The sequence below is a fragment of the Centropristis striata genome, chromosome 10 (genome assembly GCF_030273125.1).
Source record: "Centropristis striata isolate RG_2023a ecotype Rhode Island chromosome 10, C.striata_1.0, whole genome shotgun sequence".
NCBI lineage: Eukaryota > Metazoa > Chordata > Actinopteri > Perciformes > Serranidae > Centropristis > Centropristis striata.
Genome location: NC_081526.1, coordinates 25,620,013 through 25,642,778, shown reverse-complemented (window position 1 = coordinate 25,642,778; position 22,766 = coordinate 25,620,013). Strand labels below are relative to the sequence as shown.

Below are 22,766 nucleotides of genomic sequence, written 5' to 3'. Positions count from 1 at the left end.
TCAAGAGATTTGGGTAGAATACAAATTGCTTTGGGCCTACACCAATGATAAATTAAATTTAAAATGTGAAGAAATAACCGTTTCTTTTTGTATAATTTTCACAATCACAGGGAGCCACTGGATGGCCTGAAGAGCCACATGTGGCTCCAGAGCCGTAGGTTGTCTACCCATGTTCTAGTACTACTGCTTTTACTAACCTACAATATTTGGATCTCCTGTCTTTTATTTTATTTCCTTTTTTCCATTGCTGTTTTGATTTTTGTTTTACACTCAAGAGTTCCTGAATAGTCCATCATTGCTCCAATTCCCAGAGCAAATATGAATAAGGGGGGGAAAGGCCATCAGTAAAACCCTAATCAATTAATTTAAAAAAGGCATAAACATATGCATATGCAACATGTTGCACACATACAGTCATGGAAAATAAATATTAGACCATTGTTTTCTTCAATTTCTTGTTAATTTTAATGCCTTGATAATGATTTTGGTTATTATCAATACAACCATGTTAAATGTCTAGATATCAGCTCTTAAATTAAACTCTTATGAGCTATATTTGTTGTTATCATTATATTTTATCCAAACAAATGAAACTTTAGTCGTATAATATTATAATATTTTTTTCCATGACTGTACATATGCATAAGCAACATATTGCACACGTTTGAACAAATCATAAAATAACATATTTATGTTTTTTATTTGTTGTTTGTTTGCTTGTTTGTTTTTAAATAAATGTCCACGTGCTTCTGGACAGCCTTCTTTTGCTGTAAATTTGGAATTTCCCACAGGCATCTTTATTTATTTATTTATTTACATCCTACCCTACAGTCTACAGGGTGTTTTCTGTTTGTTGGTTACTTTGTAAAACATATAATAATGTAAGGATAGATTGAACGTACATTTTTGCTTTCCTGAACACAATCAATACAAATCCGTTATCGATTAGCGGAGCGCGCCCGTGACTACACGCGCTCATCTCCGTCAGGTGCATCGATGAGCCGCGTGAAGAAAACCAAAATAAAGCATTCAAGTTCCTGTGACAACCTTCAGAATAAAAAATTGAACAACCATTTTGCACTTAAGTTCTTTTGAGCATTAGAAAAACACAAACAAAATAGCAGGACGAAAAAAAATCTACTTTCTGCGGTTGGATACATGTAAAACACCTTTCCGTGTCGCTTTTCTAAATGCTAACAATGTTCCATTAATTTACAATGCTCTTATTCTGAAAGCTGGTTGAGCGGGTTTCCGGTGTTGTCGTGTCAGAGGTCTGCTAGCTTGATGCAGGGGTGCTGCTGTCGACAGCCCACAGCTCCAGAAAATAAAGCAGACTTAATTTATCCCGGGTTATCATAATCGTTCCGGAAGATGGTGGCTAAACAGAGGATCCGGATGGCCAACGAGAAACACAGCAAGAACATCACGCAGAGAGGAAACGTAGCCAAGACGCTGGTGAGCCGTTAACTGACAGAGAGATGCCAGCATGACATTATCGTTAGCCAGATAGGTGACGTCCACCCGGTAACGGTGTGATGGTGGTGGTGATGGCAGCTGGCTGTCAAGTGTGTCCGGACATCTGTCACACAGCAACACCTTTACAGCACCGTGGTGATATATTCAGTGTTCAATATGAACTACCCGGTCAAGCTGAGCTGCTTCATTCAAATGTAATGTCGTTACCTCTGCAGTGTCACTGGACGTTACTTTGTTTGGAGTTAAATACTGAGAAAAAACATGAACAACATATAAAAACAGACCACCCATGTTTTCTTTAATTTCCTGTTCATTTTTTTTTTGCCTGGTACATTTGTTTGCACAAATATAATACAACAACATAGCAAACAACAATAATAGCTCATAAGAGTTTAATTTAAGAGCTGATATCTAGACATTTTCAATGTTTTTCTTGATAATGATTTTGGTTATTATCAAGAAAACAATGGAAAATGTCTAGATATCAGCTCTGTAATTGAACTCTTATGAGCAATTTTTGTAGTTATCATTATATTTGTCCAAACAAATAGCTTTAGTTGTACCAGGCATTAAAATGAACAAGTAATTGAAGAAAACAGTCTAATCATTTTGTATATATAGGCTGGAAACAAGCAAAACAGTGCTGCTTGGTGTATTGAATACATTCAAAATCTGTATCTACTTCTTGCTAGTAACCAGGTGAAGTGATCTGAAAAATGATGATGGCAATTTTTCACTTTTTTTGTCATGCAATCAGAATCTGCTTTATTGGCCAAATACAGTTATGGAAAAAATTATTAGACCACCCTTGTTTTCTTCAATTTATTGTTTATTTTAATGCCTGGTACAACCAAAGGTACATTTGTTTGGACAAATATAATGATGACAACAAAAATAGCTCATAAGAGTTTAATTTAAGAGCTGGTATCTATATTTTCCATGCTTTTCTTGATAATGATTTAGCTGTACCAGGCATTAAAATCAACAAGAAATTGAAGAAAACAATGGTCTAATATTTTTTCCTTGACTATATGTGTGCTGCATACAGGTAATTTGACTCTGGTTTTACAATGCTCTCAGTCTCCGAGGTACTTAAATAGAAAAAAGAACAAACGGTTAAACACAGAATAAATTGAGCAATAAGTCAAAGAAAAAGTGCACAAATAAACAATAAACAAAGTGTACATGTATAAACATTTTGATGGAATAAACAATATATACAAGTAGTGGAATATTAGTCTGGTGTATTTATGGTGAATGATACACATACAGACATGGAAAAAAATATTATACCATTGTTTTCTTCAATTTCTTGTCCATTTTAATGCCTGGTACAACTAAAGGTATATTTGTTTCAACAAATATAATGATAATAACAAAAATAGCTCAGAAGAGTTCAATTTAAGAGCTGATATGTAGCCATTTTTCATGGTTTTATTGATAATGATTTTAGTTATTATCAAGAAAACCATGGAAAATGGCTAGGTCATTTTTCCAGCCAGTCACTGAACTTTATTGCAATTTGAAGATATCACATTTGTCTCTGGGGGAAAACGTAATTTTTCACTTTTTTCTGACAGTTGACAAGACATTCTCACTTTTGATTGTATCACATGTTTGTCGGCAGATGGAATCTCACTCCTCTGAGCACGTCAAGGACCTCTCATCCATGTGGGCTGAAAAGTTGAGATTGAAAGTTCTTGATCTCAGAAACACAAGCTGACAAAATAAACATTGTGGAGGACTGTGTGACACAATCGAAAGCTCCAGGGCAGCACATTTTTGTTACGAAATATATCTCTTTATGGAATATAATCAATCTTCCATTTGAGTCTTTTATTATTGTTAATTCTTAATACAAGAAAGACTTTTCCACCCATCCTTTCCGTTGTAATATTTTATCATTAGAAGAAAATTATTGTTTTCTGTACCACAGAGTGAAGCAATTAACTTGGTTGTTTTATTGTTTGGAGTATAGATTTAGGGGGACTTTAATGGGCTTGCTCATCCATTTGAAACTCCTGTTAACAACCTAACAATACCAGCCTGACAATTTGACAATTTATTATTATCCTCCCTTTCCTCTGTTACTAAATATAGTTTAAACAGTAGCTTAAAGGTCAAATATTAAAGCTGCTCAGGCTCTGTGTTCTCGCTCTGTGACAGGATAAACACACCACTGTTATTGTATGCAGAAAACAGCCACTTCCTCCTGCATCACTGAGATCATCACTGACTGTAACAACTTCCCTCGTCAGCAGCCGACAGACATGTTACGTGTCCAAACAGATGATATCAGCCTCTCCTTAAATCAGTCTAGAATGACAACTCATGCTTTTCCTCTCATATTTTCCATATGGGCCAAAAATAAAAACACTAGCTCAGCATCTTTGAGTGTATAATTATACACTTGTCTGTTCAGTGCAACCACAAAGTTGTTATTGTGGACATTTTGGCGAACAACACCACAAACATGATAATCTATGGTGGCAGGTTTGATGAGAAAGTGTGACCAAGCAAAGCGGGAGACACAACAATCTGTGCAGTAATGAAAATGGAAGACCTCTTTGTAAATGTATCCACAAGCTGTTTTACTTTTGCTCTGCAGCATCTGTCACATACATGTAATGTGGGAATGTAATGTTATATATATATATATAAATGTGTGTGTGTTTTCCATAGCGACCACAAGAGGAGAAGTATCCTGTGGGTCCCTGGCTGCTTGCCCTCTTCGTATTTGTTGTGTGTGGATCAGGTATGCACATCCCTGTTTCTGCCTTTGGTGACAGTAAACGTATGAGATTATTAAAGTGGTTTATTGGGCTAATATAATATAATAGCTAATGTTGAAGATAATATGGTAGTGAACTAGTAGTATCCCAGTAGCATTATTTTTTTTCCAACCCATGTTCCACCTAGTCCCTAGTACTCATCACCTCAGACAGGTCCTTGTGACTAGATGCCATGTAGAACTAGTTCAGCATGAAAGCATCATGGAATTAGCGTGCTAACTAGCTAGCCAGCAGCTAAATTGATCAAATTTAACAAAGGCTTCATCCACACCATCTTGTCACAGCATAGGAAAGCATATTTATACTGACCATCAGTGACTACAACAGTCATTGTATGTAATAGGGCTGGGCGATATGGGCCAAAACTCATAACCCAGTATTTTTTGGCAGAATGGCGATACACGATATATATCGATATTTTAAACAAAATGTGCAAAGTGTTTATATTTAACTCAACGCCACAAGAAATCACCATTAACCTGTTTTATTTTAACTTTATCAAATTCAAAACCTTCCACCTTTTGAAGCATTTGTACCAGATTCAGATGCTCTTCATCTGCAACCCGAAATCCGAAATATCTCCAAATTACAGTACATTACATATCTCTTTCTAAAATATATCAGTGTAAATCGTAATACCGGTATACCACCCAGCCCTATTATGTAACCACTGTTAAATTAATGCATGGTAGAATTAGCAAGCAAACTAGCTAGCTTACTCATCGATGTATAAAGAGAACTGGGTACAGCATTGGAGGCTCACACAACACACCTGGAAATTGTGTCTCCACCATTTTGCCACTGTGTTAAATTGGTATCAAAGCCTGGTGCTCTTAACTTGCATGAGCTGACCAGCCAGCAGCTAAATGAGTAAAATTTAACAACTTATAGAGAAACTATACCGATTTTTCACCCGCCTCTGTGTCAATGCAGCGTGGACAGTAATGGCGCCCTGAATCCCTTCACGCCACCAGAGCCTGAAACTTCCTACTCAATCCCAGGCAGAAGTCCCCCAGATGTTGCAGACAACTTTTGTCAAATTTTACTTGTGTAGCATTTGGCTAGTTAGTTAGCTAGCTAGCTTTCAAATTCTACCTTGCTTTCATGCTACAATGGTTACATAACATGAGCTCAACAGTGTTGTCACCCATATAAATTCAGTGGTTTGCTAGTTAGCTCGCTAGCTGACCCATCAAGGTAATGAGTACTAGCCAACTGAAGCACAGTAGGGCAGGACAAGATGAAACATGGTTTGGTTGTGCTCTCAGCCATATTTCAGATAATCCAGAGCATCCGTATGGGGATGTGATGCAGAAGGAAACACCCAGACTCCCTTATCCCACTCATGGCCTCACTGAGCCTGGCTAGCCCGCACCTGCACAGCCCCGACCCCTTCCAGAGGCCCAGAGACTGACACCAGAGCTTCGGATCCAGCAGAGGGAGAAGCTTCCCCGACCATTGCCTCAACCCGCCCGTCCCGGGGACACCCCCCTGCCCCCAATCAGCGTTTACAGTGTTGCAGTCTGTGGTACTGACAGCTTTTCTATGGACAGTCTAAAACCACGCCGGCTGGAGAACATGTGTGTCTCATTACTCACTTGGCACCTGAGTGTGAGTGTATGCGTTGTGAGTGCCTGTTGATGTGAGAGTGTGTACGGCCAGTGATTCCTGCTGACAATGTGCCATATCTGTCTGTGTAAGTATTGGTCTGTGTTACGTGAGAAGAGTCTTTTTTCAAATAAATGTCAAACATTTAGGGAGCGCCCAGTTTAACTTCTGTCCCTGTGTTAATCAGCGTGTACGCACACACACACAGACACACAGACACACAGACTGTATTGCACTGTTGAGGCACATTTTAGGATCTTTACATCCTGGCAGACATGAATAAATGATCAATTCAAGTCGCAGTTATGACAAAAAATTGAGTGTTTGTTAGGTTTCCTCCTAAGTTACAAAGGCGCTAAACCCGTCCACAAAGTTTCATTAAATTAGGCAAGCTTCTCCTGGATTCCTTCAGTGATCATCATTTTATCATCCTCTCTCCAAAACACAGGGATTTGGTGATGAAAACCAGTAAAAACACTGAAAACAGTTTAACATTAAAAAAAAAAAAAAGACTCTCTAATGGAATTTGGCAGAATCAGGAGAATGTCAAATTTGAATGCTTGCCCTGTCGACAAATTACTGCTTATTTTTTTCTGAATTTAAGTGGTGCCAAAAAAAAACTTCAAAGGAAATTCAGAATGTTGAAGCAGTTTTGGTTTGATCGTTTTTGAGAAAAGGTCACCTGAAAGCATCTTTAATCCAAACATCACTTGGCTGTGGCTTTAACCTCACTGCTATAAAGTGTTCAGCAACACAATAGACAGGCATTAACCTTGATTCAGTAATACCCTGAAGCACAGAGGACTTCAGTTACACACTATGCACGTAGAAAGCAGCATGTCTCCAAACGTGACACAGCTCAGCAGGCATGAGACAGAAAAAGAAAGAGATGGGGACCAGGTGGTTATTCTTCCTTAAGCATGTTTATTGAAAGTTGTGAAGTGCAGCTGTCAAGTGCAATTGTGGTATGTATGTTACAATATCTCGTCCGGTCTTTGCAGAAACATGCACAGAACATGAGCATACAACTGATACACAGAATGAAAAAGAAAAAACATCTCTAGAGTCTGTATTTTTTTGAGTTTTAAGATATTGTTCATCCAAAAGTACTTCACTGTCAAATAAAAAAATCATAAGAGGTGCAATACTCCAGAAAGAAAAAAAGCCAAGTGAAACTGATTTTACAGTAAGAGTTAATGTTGCAGTAAGAGTTATGGACAGCATTGTTGGCTGTGTGTTGTAAGTTAAATAACCTAAACTCCTGTCCATCCACAGTCTTGAAAATACAGCATTAAAAATAGACGACACAGACTGGGCAAGACCAGCACGTTCCTCGCTCACCCGCTTCAATCTGTGTGACCAAGATAGCCTCTGTTTTTCTCCTTCTCCTCACTATTTTACATGTTACTTACACTATACAGAAATATACATCATCTTCTGCCCATCAAACTTTTAGGAAAAAAAAGAAAGAAAATGCAGCTTAGCCCAATGTCTCAACCCTGTTGAATAAGGTTTAAATTACATGCCACTACAGGGTTGAGAAAACAGCAATGATGAGCTTTGTCCAGGGCAAAATGAGGAGCTTGAAAGTGAAATACTGAAATAGAATATCATCATCTCCATAAGAAACCATGTTTTTGTTCATCCCACCAACCCACAGTTGAAGTAACGTCATCAATGCTGCCAAGTGTTGTTCAAAATACCCTCCCACCCACTCCCCAGCCCTCCCCCGACTCCCCCATTCCAGATGGGGACTTTGTCATAATAATTGCTCACATTCTTCATTTGTCACTCTGAGAAGGCTTTTTTCTCTCTCTCAAATCTCTCAGCCTGTAACTTTGCCTTGAGAGAGAACCACTTTTATTTACATCATTCAGCAAAAAAAATGTAACAACTAATACAATCCTCCACCTCCTACTCTTCCAACTCCACCATCAGTAAAATCGACATCACTTAAAATCCAGACACAGGCACAGTGATTTTTTTAATCTATAGCTAAGTATATCGTCGCCACTGACAAGCTGTTTTGTTTCTTCTTGGTAAGACATTCTAGTTGATGTCCAAGGGTTATTTGGCAAATGTTCGATGATTCAATCCTCCTTTGAAACCAACTCCCCTCACACAGCACCTCAAGATTGTCACCCTCCACCACCGTGCTGTAAAGCACCGCACCGCTCGTCCCGCTGGCTGCATCCTTCTGAGAGATAAATATGTGCAAATTCTTGTCTTAACAGCAAAACCTCCTGCTGTAGAAGGCAAGGTTTAGCTCTGCCGCTGTAGCAGAACTGAAAAACTGTCAGTCAGTCTGTCTGTTCGTCTGTGCAGACCAGGCTACGCCGACGGGCCAGAGCTGTGCAAGGTGGGCTGAGCGAGGGCAGCAGTGCTTGGGGGTCCCGGTGTGGCAGCTGTTGGAGGGGCAGGTGGGGAGCCGGTCTGAACCTGGGCCTGGAACTGGGCCATCTGCTCTGGGCTGGCCAGTGTCTTCAACAGGGTGTTCTCTTGCTCCAACTGGGAGTTGCGATCAATCAGCTCCTTGATCTGCTCCTTCAGGACCTCCACCTCCTCACGCACGGCGTACATCAGGTGACTCTTCACCAGGTCCTGAGACAGACAGAGACATGGATTAGTGACTAGAATATATCAACAAATTCACAGAAATATAAAATCTGGCTCTAACCTATGGCCTGATCTTTATGTCTTAAACTTATCTAATCTCATCTCTGGCATCATGAAAAATACCTTAAGTCACAACTATGTAGCATGCTAATACACATTGGAGTCTGGCCCTAAATTATGGACACTGCACTCAAGAAAGCACACATAAAATTCTGTCCAATACGCGGCAAATGGGGAACATTTTAGTCTAAGTTTGACTATAATACATTTTGGGCTTGCCCAGCATGGATAAAAACAATCTGACTAACATTGATAGCCAGAGAAAATGTAATGATGGGAGTCATTTCTTTGGATCCAAGAATAAAGCTAATGGAAATTAACACAAAGTGTGTTGCAACAGGTTATCATGCCATACAGCAGTGTATTTTTTTTAAAGAATACAGCCAGATATATGCAATATAAGGATGATGAGCACCATCATTATGCTCTCTACTTGAAACATACATAATGAGTGAACATAAAGTGGAAACAACTTTTAAAACGATGCCAAAAGAAAACGTGAGTGAGAATATTCCCAGCGTGCCACGTCATGAGCCCTGCCCATATTTGAACTGTGGACCAATCAGAGGCCGAGATATTTTTAACCAGGCGTGAGAGCCTTCCAGTTTGCCTAGCAACAGAGCCGACAGCAGCAACAACAACACAGACAAAGTGAAACCTACAGTGAAAGAAAAAACAAAACTCCGTTTCATTTTCCCGACAATTAATTAATTGTGATACTGTATCACAAGTGAGAAAATAAATGCATTGCAGTAATAAAAAAAACCCCTCAAATAACATATTAGTGACGTTGTCTCAAGTTGGCCACAGCGGTTCGTTTGAGGTAACGTTAGCTACCACCACTATATGATGTAGAGGAGGCTAACTCTTTCTAACGTTCAAAGTGCCATAACAAGTATATTTACAACTTTCTATCACATGCCATCATATCTTTTACAGATATTTTTTCACACCAAGTGAAAAGATACGTTAGTACAACGACATAGTACACTACTTAATGGTCTTTTTTTCCAGTTAGCTTAATAAATCCTCGTTTATCGTTTTGTTGATATTTCAATTATGCACACACGACTGTTCCTGACCGGCACATTTATTAAGTTTAGTTACTGATTAAACTACGCTGATAAAGGCATGAAAAACAAATGGAACAATCCCTGAATATTTTTCATGAAGTTGTAGCTTTTTTAAACCAACATTCAGCCCGTTGTGTTTTATGTGTTTGGTTCACTGTAGTGGTCTACAGTTGAAAACTCACCATTGCTTGTTCAATCTTGTTGTCTATGGCCACAACGCTGGCTCCTGACGAACTGCAAAAGAAGAAAAGAGAGATTATTAAAACATTTTTAACGAATATGTGCCGTTATACAAAAAGTTGGGAGAGCCGCAGCCTCAGGAGGACCAGCCTTTTCTCTCTGTAGAGAAGGTGGCTCGTTACAGGAAGCCTCTAGACATTTCTAGAAAAATCTGTTCAAAACACATCACTTTATCCAATACATCCATAGACTAGGCAAGTACAAAATAAATATAAATACCAAAATTATATAGTCAAAATATTCAGAAAATAAACAAATAAATGAATGAAGATAACCATATGTGAGAAAATAATTTAAAAAATAGTATTAATAAAATGGAATAAAAGGAAGATAGGACACGTATTCTTTCTAGATATTGATTCTAGAAAAATCAGCGGCTGGTTTGGTTGTGAAAAAACTCCTGGAGGAGCGTTAATGGAGCAGTGTGGCCTCAGTGTACCGACACTAGCATCCATCACACTGCGGTCACGTTACTGATGAAGCGATCTGAGCTGTGGACGCAGACGCAGCTGTGTGTGTGTTTGTGTAAATGTGAACAGTAATATTATTATTATTTACCTATTGTCGAGTTTGACGTGTGAGCTCTCTGTGCTCAATAACGACGACAGAAAAGATATGGAGAGATTTCTGAGCTGGCAGACGCCTAGATCCATAGCCACGGTGTAGCACGGCGTATTCATGCTGGTCATGTTTTACAGTCCGTTAACAAAAAGCCCTGCCGCGTCCCGACTCGACCTCCACACGACCAGATCCGCTACACACATCCACACGCTGTATATTCTGCCCCGTTAAAGCTCTTGCACCGACCGCAGCGGTACGAATACAATCCAAGGTCAGCTCATCTCGGTGCTACACAGAAATCTGCAGCTCTGGACGAGCCCCGCATAATTTATCCAGCGACAAACAGAGAGGTCGGCCTCTGATTGGTCGAGAGGGAGGCTACTTGAATAATATATTCGGGAACGCCCCCACCTGCCGCTCAGCTGACACGGTTTTGCATAAAATATTCCAAGAACAGAGAGGAGGTGGATGGAACCGGGGAAAACCGGATGGGAGAGAGAGAAGAAAGAGCAGTAGTACTGAAAAACAGGCAGGGGAAGGGCTACATTTTGGGCTGTTGAATTACAGCGACAATACCACATTAATCAGCCTCTGTTTAAATGTGAATGTGCCAACCGCTAGTGCTGCCATGGACATTATTAACACAGGAATTTAAGCTATATAACCTTAGTGAGGGGATCTTGTTTTTATCTGCTTAAACCAGAAGTGTTTTTCATCCATAGAGAACAGTTACAGGGGTTCCCTATTTCCCTATTGGTTTCATATTATGAGGGTTCAGATTTTCTTCCCCAGAATGTAAGTGACTAAAAACAATTTGAGGTTTTAGTGTTAGAAATGAGCATTTACCTATGTTACTACTGTTGTGCTTCTTTGTATGGACCTCAATTTTAGGGATGTAATTGCTTAGCACAGCATTTTAACAATAGCTCTCTTTCTGAAAATTTAACTGCCCTGTTTTGAAAACAATTTAGCACCAATAAAGAATTATGTGGTTGCACTAACAGTCAGTACTCAACAAAGAAATACCAGCATTCAACACTGCCTACAGCAAAAATGCCCAACACAAAATGTTCAACACTGCAGATAATAATCAACACCCATATTATATATGGTAGCAAAATCATTGTATCCAGAAGATAACAGTTAGATTGAAATAAACTGTGGGAAGGTCTCTGGATGCCTATGGAGTGTTATCATGTCTATACATAGGTTGCCCCCATGTGGCCATGTACAGCACTGCAGAACTGTGAGGCTGAGCAACACAATCAAGAAAGCCTGGCAAAAATAGGCCCTGCATATTTAAATTTCATTTCAGTCTTATTTAGCTCAAAGGGAAAAAACTGGATGTTCAGGAGGTCAAGTGTAAATATGGAGACTGGGACTATTGAGAAGTGCAAGTGAAACATGTTCAAAAACAGTCCCAATGATGAAAATATATGAACAAGATGCACTTTAATCCAACTGGTTTTGGTAATCAAATCTCATTGGCTACATTGAACATCTCTGACAGAACAAATCACCGTCCTACTTCACTGCAGCACCACCATTTCCAATAGAAGGTGTAACAGGCATATTCTAACATTTTGTCTTTGAGACATCCCTTGACTGTCACTGACTTGATTAAAACATGACTTTTAAAGTCCCCTGTGGGTTTACAGATGCCAGGTTGACAACTGCAAGATACTATATGACCTTGTTTACTAGGAGATTACACATGTGTCAAATGGATTTCAGACTATGAACGACATGGGAAATCAATGAGGTCAACCTGATTGAAACAACATTACCACACACCCAAAAATGTCTTGATACAGGGGAGTATCTTGGTCAGACGGACACACCTAAAACAACGCTATACGGAAATTCCCACCTCAGGCATCTCAATGAGACCCCTCCCACACACACACACACACACACCTCCCCAGAGTCTGAAAGGCCACTCTCATACATTCCTTGCACCCTCAAAATCGTGTATACACTGGCGACATTCTCACACACATTGCTGAGCTCAGCAGGAAAAAACTACAGAAATCCTGCTTTCATTTCTTCCCTCACACAATTAACAAAAATAGAAAGTCAACGATTTTAGAGAGGTATTAAATGTTTGAAACACTGACAAAAATCCAAATGCTAAGCTAATAAAATAAAAATAAGGTCTGGTGGCATTTAGCAAACATGAGGAAAATTGGATGGGACGTCACTGGTGTGATAGGAAACTGCATCTAAAATCTATGCTGAGGTTGAATGTTAAAACACACTCGCACAACCCTTGAGTACTACAACTTCCGATGCTGTATGACGAGTGGAGAACAGGAGAGTGGGCAGATGAGTAGAAATATTACAATCCTACAAACACAGGGCACAGGTTGAGAACCTTTACAAGTCATTTAAAAGTTAGAAGTCACCTTTAAAATGGGGGCTTAGGCTAATTTGAGTATGACAGTACACTCCTGGCTTATTAAGCACCGGAACCAGGAACATAGGCTCAAACATAGCCTCCAAGTACCTGAACTGATGTCAGCCGCTGCTCACCTCTGATCCCAGTCAAACACTTGAGCACTTAACGAGAGGCCAAATAGCTTAATGAGAGCCTCTAAGCCCAGTTATCTCTTCCGATCTCCTCTTTGACTGGAGGAAGGGTTTAGCTTATTATCCAGACCCAAATAGCCAGTACAACTACAGCTCTTGAGGAATTAAACCCACATCTAACGTGTCACACAGGCTTTGTGGGGGCTATACTTAGTTCAGTGGGCACTTTGATAGTTGAGATGCTGTAAACAGCAAAACCAGAGCTAGACAACACTAACACTAGAAGACTATGGACAGTAAGTTACAGTTTAGTCTGATAAGAAAGGTTTGTAAATTAAGATTTGTTTGGAGTTCACCAATTATAATTTTTCTATGATGCTTGTTAGAGATACTGAAAAATAAAATAAAAATTTTATTGGTACATGTACTTAATTTATGGCCTTGTTGCCTGATGAAAGTGACTTACTGAAAAAACCTACGAGACAAATAGCCAAAACTTAATAGTATTTATTTAGATCAATACTCAAGGTCACTTCTTGGGGTTGGGCATTTTAAATGCATATGATTAGAGCTGCAAAAATGATTCGATTAATCCAACAAAAATCGATTATTAAATTAATCGTCAACTATTTTGATAATGGAATAATTGGTTTAAGCAGTTTTTTAAAGACAATAAGCTGAGCTTCTTCAATGTGAATATTTCTGGTTCCTTTGTTTCTTTATGACAATAAACTGAATATCTCTTTGGTTTGTGGACAAAATTTGAGGACGTCATCTTGTGGTTTGGGAAACACTGATTGATATTTTTCAACATTTTATTGACCAAACAACTAATCGATGAATCGTTTAAATAATCGACAGATTAACTGATAATGAAAATAGTCGTTAGTTGCAGCCCTACATATGATGACCCACATTTTTTAAAAACAAACATGCACTACTTCTGTACACTTTTGTTTATTTCAAAACACTGAATGTGCTTTTTTTTACTACTTATTAAACACATAATTCAAAGTTCAAGTTTTTCTCAATTGAAAAAAAAGATTCTTATAGAATGTTATCAAGGGTTGTTGTTTTTTAATAAAGAAACTTGCTTACAAAATATTAGGAAAATGTAAAATTACATTTTCAGCTTTTAGTGCAGCTTCTTTAAAAATAAAATACAAACAGTGAGTTCTGCAACATAGTGGACATTAAGATCAGTTGCAAAATAACAAAAAAGGAGAGGCCCATCTTGTAAGCAGTCCTGCTGTGGTATTTATGTTGCCATACTGTTACAGAAGAGCAGGTGATTTAACTTGAAATGATGGAGCAGATGGGCCAACATGACGACGACAGAGCTGTTACAAAACAACAGAGTATGGCAAGCCATACAGTGACGAGAAAAGAAACACGCTGGCTTTAATTACTCACACTCCCCTGGAAAGATTACTAAAAGGCACACATTTAAACCACAGATGTATGTCATTCATGTTTTCCACACTTTTCTACAGCTTACTATAGATAAACGCACCTTCCAGTATTTTTAAAACAGATCTGACTACCCAGCAGCCTTGTTTGTAGTGTCTGCTTTAAGTATGCCTCAGTATAAATGCTGCCCCTGAAGCCAGGAATGACTGAATGGATATGACAGTATATCCATGCAGCTCTTTGTGTGCAGCTACTGTAGTGATTGGCCCAAGCAGCGCCACACTGTATTGACTCCCTGGGGATTCCCTGTTTGTATTTTACCTTTTGAGATGCTGCTCCAGCTCCCAGAACAAAAGCTTCATTGCCATCTCGTCATGGCCTTGCGCCCGGGCTTGCCGCACTCTCATGGAGCCGTCCGTCAGCAGGATCATGTAAACTCCAAAATGACACAGCAGTGCCTCCCGAGCTTCTTTGTTTAGTATTTTCTGACCCCCCTCCCCTTATTCCTTCTTAAATTTAGTGAGCAGATCTGGGTCGCGCTCTATAGATGAAATGTGCAGCTGCATAGGGATTCAAAGGCAGCGTGCCAGGTTATGATGACTGTGTATATGTGTGCTCCTCAATTCTTCCTCTGTCTATGTCATCCATGGCTGACTAGTGAGTGAATTACTGAGTACAGACAGTTAGTTGGGCGGGTGGTGACGCGTGATCATGTGATACTGGGAGTTACATAAACCATCAACAGAGATTAGCATGTGGCCCAGTGATTTCCCATAAGCCCTCTGCCCTCTATAGCCTAACATGTGCAATAAAACTTTGCGTCTCAGTTCTTCAACATCCCCTCAGCAGCAGTATTACACTTTTCTTGAGATGAATAATGTGGTTTTGTAAGTATGAGACAACAGGAATGTAGATGTACTGAACATGGAATATAAAATACTGCATGCCTGAAGGACTGGACAGGACAGATTGTCACAAAAGTCAGGGCTAACAAAGACTACAAATAGGATTATACATTTTTCTTGACACATAATAGTTGTCAGAAACACTGAAATGTTGATGTGATCAGGCTTTTGGTCATCTGATTAAAACTACAAAAGCTGCTCTGACATTTCAGCCCTGGCCACACCACAAACTGCCTGCAGGATTTATAGCCATGTTCTTCATTTTTTTTAAATAAAAAAAGCCAAAATCACATCATTTATCAAAGCCAGAAACTGTAAAAACAGAAATTATTAGGGGTGTGCATTGGCACTGCCCTCACAATTCGATTCGATTACGATTCACCAGGTAACGATTCGATTCAATCCGATTCTACGATGCATTGCGATGCATCACAATTATACTGCACACAACAAGGGAAATTTTCGTCAGTCATGAGGCAATACAAGCAGTCAGATAGGCCTAATAACAATAGATTTAATCGGCTATATTTTGAAAAGATGGCAAAATGCCTGAGTTCATCTAAAAGTAAGGAAAGAGAAACGCCTCCTCCTGCCATAAAAAAGGAACCTGCTGAGGTGAAATTTACATCAGCTAAATGTCGAGCCCTTGTTCCTGAGGTAGGGAAGACGTTAGCTCTATCCCACCTAGCTAGCTATCGCTAGTTTTCATGACACAAAAATGTAACGTTAACGAGTCGACTTTAAATAGGCAAATACAATGGTAATTACCTATCAATAGTACTTTCTATAAAAACGTAAATGTTAAGTTCTGTCAAATACTACCACATACTTAAGTCACAACATATCAAAACAGCTTGTCCCGCTAGCCTACCTGTGCTGCGCATCAACACATGGCTCATTTGAATATTCAAATTAAAATTAAATTAAATAATTAAATGACATGTGTTGATGCGCACATGTCTCGAAGGACGGGGAGTGGGTCGGGTTAGCGTTGTGTTTACTGGAACTTTGACAGGGGCGCAAAGGCCACCTTGGCCGTAAATTGAACATTTTTTCACAGGGCATCAAGGCCAGAGTGTGAAATTCCCACCCTGGCCCCCACAACTTTCCACTGGAGGACAGGAAATAAACATAATCGATTATGCCACTTTGCCGCTTGATGCTGAATCGTGCATGCCCTGCATTGCGATGCATCACCGAATCGATTATTGTTGACACCACCAGAAATTATCATCAAATTTTGGAAAAGTCCTTGAACAAATTATGTGGGTGGTTGACGTGAACTCAAATTCAAAGTGAAAAAAGAATAATTCAAAAATATATGTCAAATGACATACAATTATATTCCCTTATCTGTGAATAATTCAAAACTGAATGTGTCCATTTCTAATTCTTCATATATTAAGCATATTATTAACTTTTGGTGTGGTAGTCCTAAAATGTGTCCACCGGTGCAACAAAATAAAGAATGTCATTATTTAATTCAGAGAATGTTTGACAGATAAGATAGATAATCCCAAGGCATATTAGTTATGAATATTTTTATCAATTTACATTATTTTCAATGATCAATCAATGTAAATTGATAAAAATATTCAGATCAATACTTAAACTGCGTTGTACCAAAGGACTACCTTAAGACGACCAGTTCCAACACTGCACGGAAATAGTAATATTATGAAAATATTTGAGACAGAAGTGATCTTGTGTGCAGTCCACCTGCTCCAGAGATGTCTTCTGTCCTTCCTGATTCTGGAAGGACCCCTCTCAGTAATGGGGTGGTCACATTAATGCCTGTTTTATATCTACATAATGGCGTTGCTCCAGGAGGACACCAGTTTTGCGGACAAAATGTAATGTGTCATAATAACTCTACATAGGGACCTTAACACTTTTATCCTCTAGATTCATTAAGTAAACACTTGTATGACATGCATTCAAGTATTTTAATGTATTTAGATACATTTTTCATTAAATTACAGTTGTTTTAAGATAAGTAATGCTACCTAGAACAGACAAATGTCATGTTCAAAACAGAATATTTGCATAGTTGAAGAACGATACTCATTGTTTGCAGATGGATTAGATGTAGAAGAATGAACTGCATATTAAAACATGAATTTTAATGAAATATTATCAAATTTTAGTAATATTTGTCACTGGGAACACAAAAATTGAGCGTCACGTCAACCACCCACGTGTGATGAAGGCTTCCATCTAAAATACTGATATTTCACTAAAGCACTTCAATCTACATGTCTTAAACATGCATTTCTTGAAAAAAAAAAAAGAGCCTTTGATCTAACTAGAGTCTGTTTAAAAAGATTTAATTCTGAGCTCATCACCACTGGGAAGCCATGAATGATTCATTTTAGATCAAAAGTCATTTGACAAAATCCTGTGAAACTTGGACTGAACTGCAGGCTGTTTACATAGAGCAGATATGCTTATTTTCAGCTTTATATCTTAATATATACCGTTAACCTGGTAGGGGGGTTAACTTGGGGGCTTAGTTGGCAGATTTTGAAACCCAATCATGATTTGTTTTTGCCATGTTCTCTACGTGATAGACAAGCGACACTGTGCCCCAGGGTCTTATCTTGTCATTTCTCATTCAAAGGCCCCCTTAAGATGGCTTAGTGCCTCAGCAGACAGAAAACACAACATGCACTCTCAGGGCCCCCACCAGCTTAGAGACAGCCGGCCAAGAAACAACAGGTAGAGCATGGACATAATGCAGGGGATTTCACTTGTCCTAACAGACTCCATGTGCTGCGGTGAATCAGTATCGCATGACTTGTGGGTGTCATACAGCAGCCTGCTAACAGCACCTCAGTTTAGCAAAACCACAGGTTTCAAACTTTGAATTAAACTTTGACCCTCTGTCTCCCAGACTCTTTATTAAGAATATTAACAATGATGCTCATCAATTAAAAAAAGAACAGATAATAAAAACATGTCAAAGGCATCCTAACATGCCTGCAGAATTAGAAAACCCATCCATTGGATGGACATGACCGCCTCTTGAACTAAGGATGCTGCAATGCCGTATGACGTGAAATACAGGGCCTGTTACAAAACTTAGTGCAACACTATTGAGTATGCCAGAAACAGATTTCGTATGTCCAAATTCATAGTACGTCAATTGCTGTCACCAAAACTTTTCAGTATGCAAGTCAGCATGCTTTTGACCCATAATCCTCTGCACAGCAGAAGATACTTCAAACCGACTGGGCCACAGAGATCGCAAAGACAGATAGCAACCTAACGACAGCTCATTGACGGAAGCCTCAATAGCTATATGCACACTGTATGGACAGAACACACTTGCAGTTGGATGATGTAGTACATGTAAAAGAAAAGAACACAATTTAAAAGGCAGCAACAGCCTTTCACAAGCAGGTGATATTACAAAGATGTAATCATTACCTCTTTTGATGTTAATAAAAGCCTAGCCCTGCATGATTGTCAGAAAAGTATTAACCTACAGTACAGCAGGCCAACATCACCAAAAGTGATTAGGTCCAAAGCATGGTTATAACCACACTACAAAGCCACCACTAACTGGCTACATTACGTGCATCTGTCCACTCTTCAGGACAGTAAAAACCTGCAATTTACCACAACACATCACATTATGTGACACACCAAAAGAAAAAAAAGAAAATGCAAAGTCTTTAAAAAGACCTGCATATACCTGCTTATTTGGGGGTGAAAGGGGTATCAGACATCAACATTAACAAACACACCTCTTGCTGGGTTGTTTTTGATAAACATGAAATATAGACACTATTTCAACTTTCCACCATAGCTGCAGCAATTCACCATCTAAACACTGCACACACTTCACCAATGGGTGACAATGATTAATGATGGTCAGTGAATGCTTTTCATTCATCCACTGTGCCAAAAGCTAGACTCATAAATTGTAGTCAGGCTTTGTGAAGCTACAACATGAACAATGGTGGAAACATGCACATAACACACAAAGTAATACTAACTGGATACACAAGTTAATGCATGCAGCCATGAGCAGGCTATATATTCGTGCATGTTATCTACGAATGCACAAACATCACACATAAAGGCAATCCAAATTAATCTAGGTTGTTAAGTAGAGCAGTCAAAAGCATGAAACAGCAGTTTATTTCCATTGCACTGTATACTAGCACTGCTTTCAAAAGCTCTTTACCTGCATGACCGAAATACACTTCAAAATAACACCTATGCAAAGCCTTCCTTTTGATTATGAGGACATAAGGCTTAAATGTATGTCAAGTTTTTTTCTGGTTCAATTCCAGTTTTTGACAAAACATTTCTTACTCACAGGAAGAGGATCTGCACACACATCTGCTGTGTTTCAGGGAAATGCAAGTTAATAAAAGGGGCCTGGCATGTCCCAGCGATGAAAAAAGAGGCCTATTGAATTGTTGAATTGTAAAGGCTTTTGGCTGAGCTGTAGTTTGATAGTGGAAAGCACACACAGACTTTACCAGTAAGCCCTGGCAGTGGTTTTCCATAGTCACACCCTGACTATGGAGAATGAGAGAGAGCTACTGAGTGAGTCAGTCAGAGAGGCAAGGGAGGAATGATGAGTGGCCATTTTGGCCTCCATGTACGTAAGAGAGAGAGGTGCTATTGGAGCATTTGGGCTGACAGCAGCAAGTCCTTAGTGCTCGCTCTATACGCAACTCAGGCGCACACACTGGGGGAGAGGCAGAGGGAGAGAAGGAGGGAGAGGGAGTCAGAGAGAGACACAAGAGCCAGAATGGCCTAGATCCACCGCCTCAGCATTAGTACAGTCTCAAAGAGTCGTGGACACAGAGAGCAGAGAACACATGCAAAGACAAAGAAATGGTCTGATTTTTCCCTTCATTTTGCACTGTGCTTAGAAAGATGGACAGCTAATTAATTTGCTTCCCAAACCTGATATTCTGATTGATCTTTCTATTTCTATTTTCAGATCAGAAATGTGCATTTATAAAAAGGTCAGCTTTAATGTTGAAATGTACAATACATTTAGTTTGTGCATGTAACTAAAATGGAAGAATTCCACCTGTCTGTACTAGTTTCTACATAATACAACTTGGAATACATATCCTCCTGCTCTTCAAACAACTGATCTTTGGACTATTTAACCTACTTAAAGCACTGGTGATGATTCAGCACATGAACACAGGGAGACTGTGCAAATCACAACTAGCAAAAGGGCTTAACATGCAAAGATAAACAGGTGTGGTCGTCAAACATCTTTGTTTTGATTGTGATTATAAAGGCTAAAAAATGAAACTATGAAACGTCGCAATTTAAGCAGGTAGACCTTCTGCTTCTGCTACACTCACCGACCACTTTATTATGTACACTTGTTCAACTGCTCCTTAATGCAAATATCTAATCACATGGCAGCAACGTAGTGCATTTAGTTATGTCGACATGTTGAAGACGAGCTGCTGAAGTTCACACTGCATCAGAATGAAGAAGAAAGGAGATTTAAGAGACTCTGAACGTGGCATGGCTGTTGGTCTAATATTTCACAAACTGCTGATCTACTGGGATTTTCACACACAACCATCTCTAGGGTTTACAGGGAATGGTCCAAAAAAGAGAAAATATCCAGTGAGCCTTGAAGCCAGAGGTCAGAGGAGAATGACCAGACAAGGTATGTTACAACCAAGGTCTGCAGAAGAGCATCTCACACACAACACGTCCAACCTTAAAGCAGCTGGGCTACAGCAATAGAAGACCACACTTCGTTGGGTATACACTTCACCTAATAAAGTGGTCAGTGAGTTTAAATGCTATGTGTACAGAAAACATCTGCTTTTTTTTTGCACCCACTGGCGGGAAAAGTGACCAACACAAAGAAGATCCAAGTTACATAAGTGTGTGTGAGCAAATGGTTTGAGTAATGCGGAGTGAAACCTGGCATTAAAAGGATTAGCAGCCAAAGATCACACAGCGCTCCGAGTGCACACAACAGAGGATGGAAGTAATGCCAACCGCAGCGATAAAGAGGAGAAGGCCCCTTGTTGGGTGGAAAGAGTAGAGATGCACATCTCCTGATAGAAATGTCAACACACAATCACCAACTGGATGTACGTGCCATCTTAAACATTTTAATTCACCGGTCTTGATATTACATTACATGCAATATTGCAAAATGCACTTGATTCATGGATTATACTTTGACTGTAGTAACATCTGATTGCAGTTTAAGTAAAATTCCAGCATATAGGAATAATATGTCCTAAAATCCTAAAATGAGGTCGCATTTTTGCACTTCTGGTTCCATGGTCTCAAAGTCAGTGAATGGGTTTTTGGTTAGATGGCAGAATAAGGTCTTTTGTTAAGAGATGTTTATGTTTTGTCCTACAGTATCATATAAACTACATCAGTATATATCCCACATGTGAAGTTTGAAGCTTTTATGTTTCTAAACGAGGTGGTTGCTAACAAGTGGCTAAATGGGACTAGAGTGGTTGTTGGGATATTATATCTCATTGTCAGCTTAGTGGTGACACTGAAAAATCTAATTGGCTTTTTATTGAGGGAACCAGGGTGTTGCTCATTTCCAGGTTGGCCAACAAACACACGTCAGCCCTGCAGCACTCAGTTACATGGTCCACATGACTCTGATACCATCTACTTTGTGATGTAACTTAGTTGAAATTAAAAATAAGTGAACTCAGTTCCCAACAGGCAACTGTAACACAATAACAGCTCCCAGCCATGTTAATATATTCAGTGGCGTCAGTAATAGATATTAAAAGTCATATAAAGCACTGAGGAATATTGTGAGATCAACATTAAAATCAAAACAAGTTATGCCTCAAGCTTTTCAGAGAAGTCTTAATCGAGTCAGCTGGGTTTCTTTTGGCCAGATTGTCATTGCTGGAATAAATGAAATCGCATCTTTAAAATGTCTCCACTTTCAAGGTCTTAAACTCAAACTGGTCCTCATAAAGACATTAAGGTGGTTCCATTTTTTACCAAGAATGTCTTATCTTTTAGAGTCTAGTGGAGGAGGAGAGATTACTCACACTGATGTCTGGGTCATAAAGCATTACAACACACACCTGCTACACAGCCTCCACCTTGGAAGCTTACACAGTGATATAAGTGTTTGTGTTGGCTGGTGGGAGGCTGTTTTTCTCTTAATACTCCACTAAATTGCAAAGTTGAGTCAAGTGAGTCATCTCTCTCTCTCATGGCCTAGTCTACATCTCAACAAACCATCCTACGACACGATCAGCAGGCCTCTCGGCCAAATCAGTACAAGCTGTGGGCGGATGTATTGGTAATGTACCCTAATGAGATATATGTTGAACGTTGGCCTCCTGTGTCTATTTGTGATTTATTTATTTTAAGCATATATTCCTATATTACCTACAGTACTCTCAAGTCCAAGCTCACTTTCATGACAAGCCTGTAAAACTAAGACTTTAAGTGTCTCTCTCTATTTGGACGCCAATATTCATTCAAAGTATGGAGTAAAA

The 22,766-nt window shown here is 39.2% G+C and overlaps 2 protein-coding genes across 3 annotated transcripts in view; one reads left to right on the top strand and one right to left on the bottom strand.

The window, feature by feature from the left end:
- The first annotated feature begins 1,269 nt into the window (after positions 1 to 1,269).
- On the top strand, positions 1,270 to 6,041 carry serp2 (stress-associated endoplasmic reticulum protein family member 2). Its single transcript, XM_059343098.1, has 3 exons — positions 1,270 to 1,455; positions 4,159 to 4,231; positions 5,537 to 6,041. The coding sequence occupies exons 1-3, from the start codon at positions 1,372 to 1,374 to the stop codon at positions 5,575 to 5,577; spliced, it is 198 nt and encodes a 65-aa protein (XP_059199081.1). The 5' UTR covers positions 1,270 to 1,371; the 3' UTR covers positions 5,578 to 6,041.
- A 739-nt stretch (positions 6,042 to 6,780) lies between these two features.
- tsc22d1 (TSC22 domain family, member 1) overlaps positions 6,781 to 22,766 on the bottom strand; it is a 35,252-nt gene continuing 19,266 nt past the window's right edge. Inside the window, exons 1-3 of one of the 2 annotated variants that reach the window (XM_059343558.1) lie at positions 10,424 to 12,995; positions 9,808 to 9,859; positions 6,781 to 8,477 (exon numbers count right to left, since the gene is read on the bottom strand). In XM_059343558.1, the coding sequence (XP_059199541.1) occupies positions 8,208 to 8,477; positions 9,808 to 9,859; positions 10,424 to 10,554 (453 nt within the window). In that variant the 5' untranslated portion in view covers positions 10,555 to 12,995 and the 3' untranslated portion in view covers positions 6,781 to 8,207. Of the gene's footprint in view, positions 8,478 to 9,807; positions 9,860 to 10,423; positions 12,996 to 22,766 lie in introns of those variants that run through there. The other variant, XM_059343557.1, reaches the window with a different exon arrangement.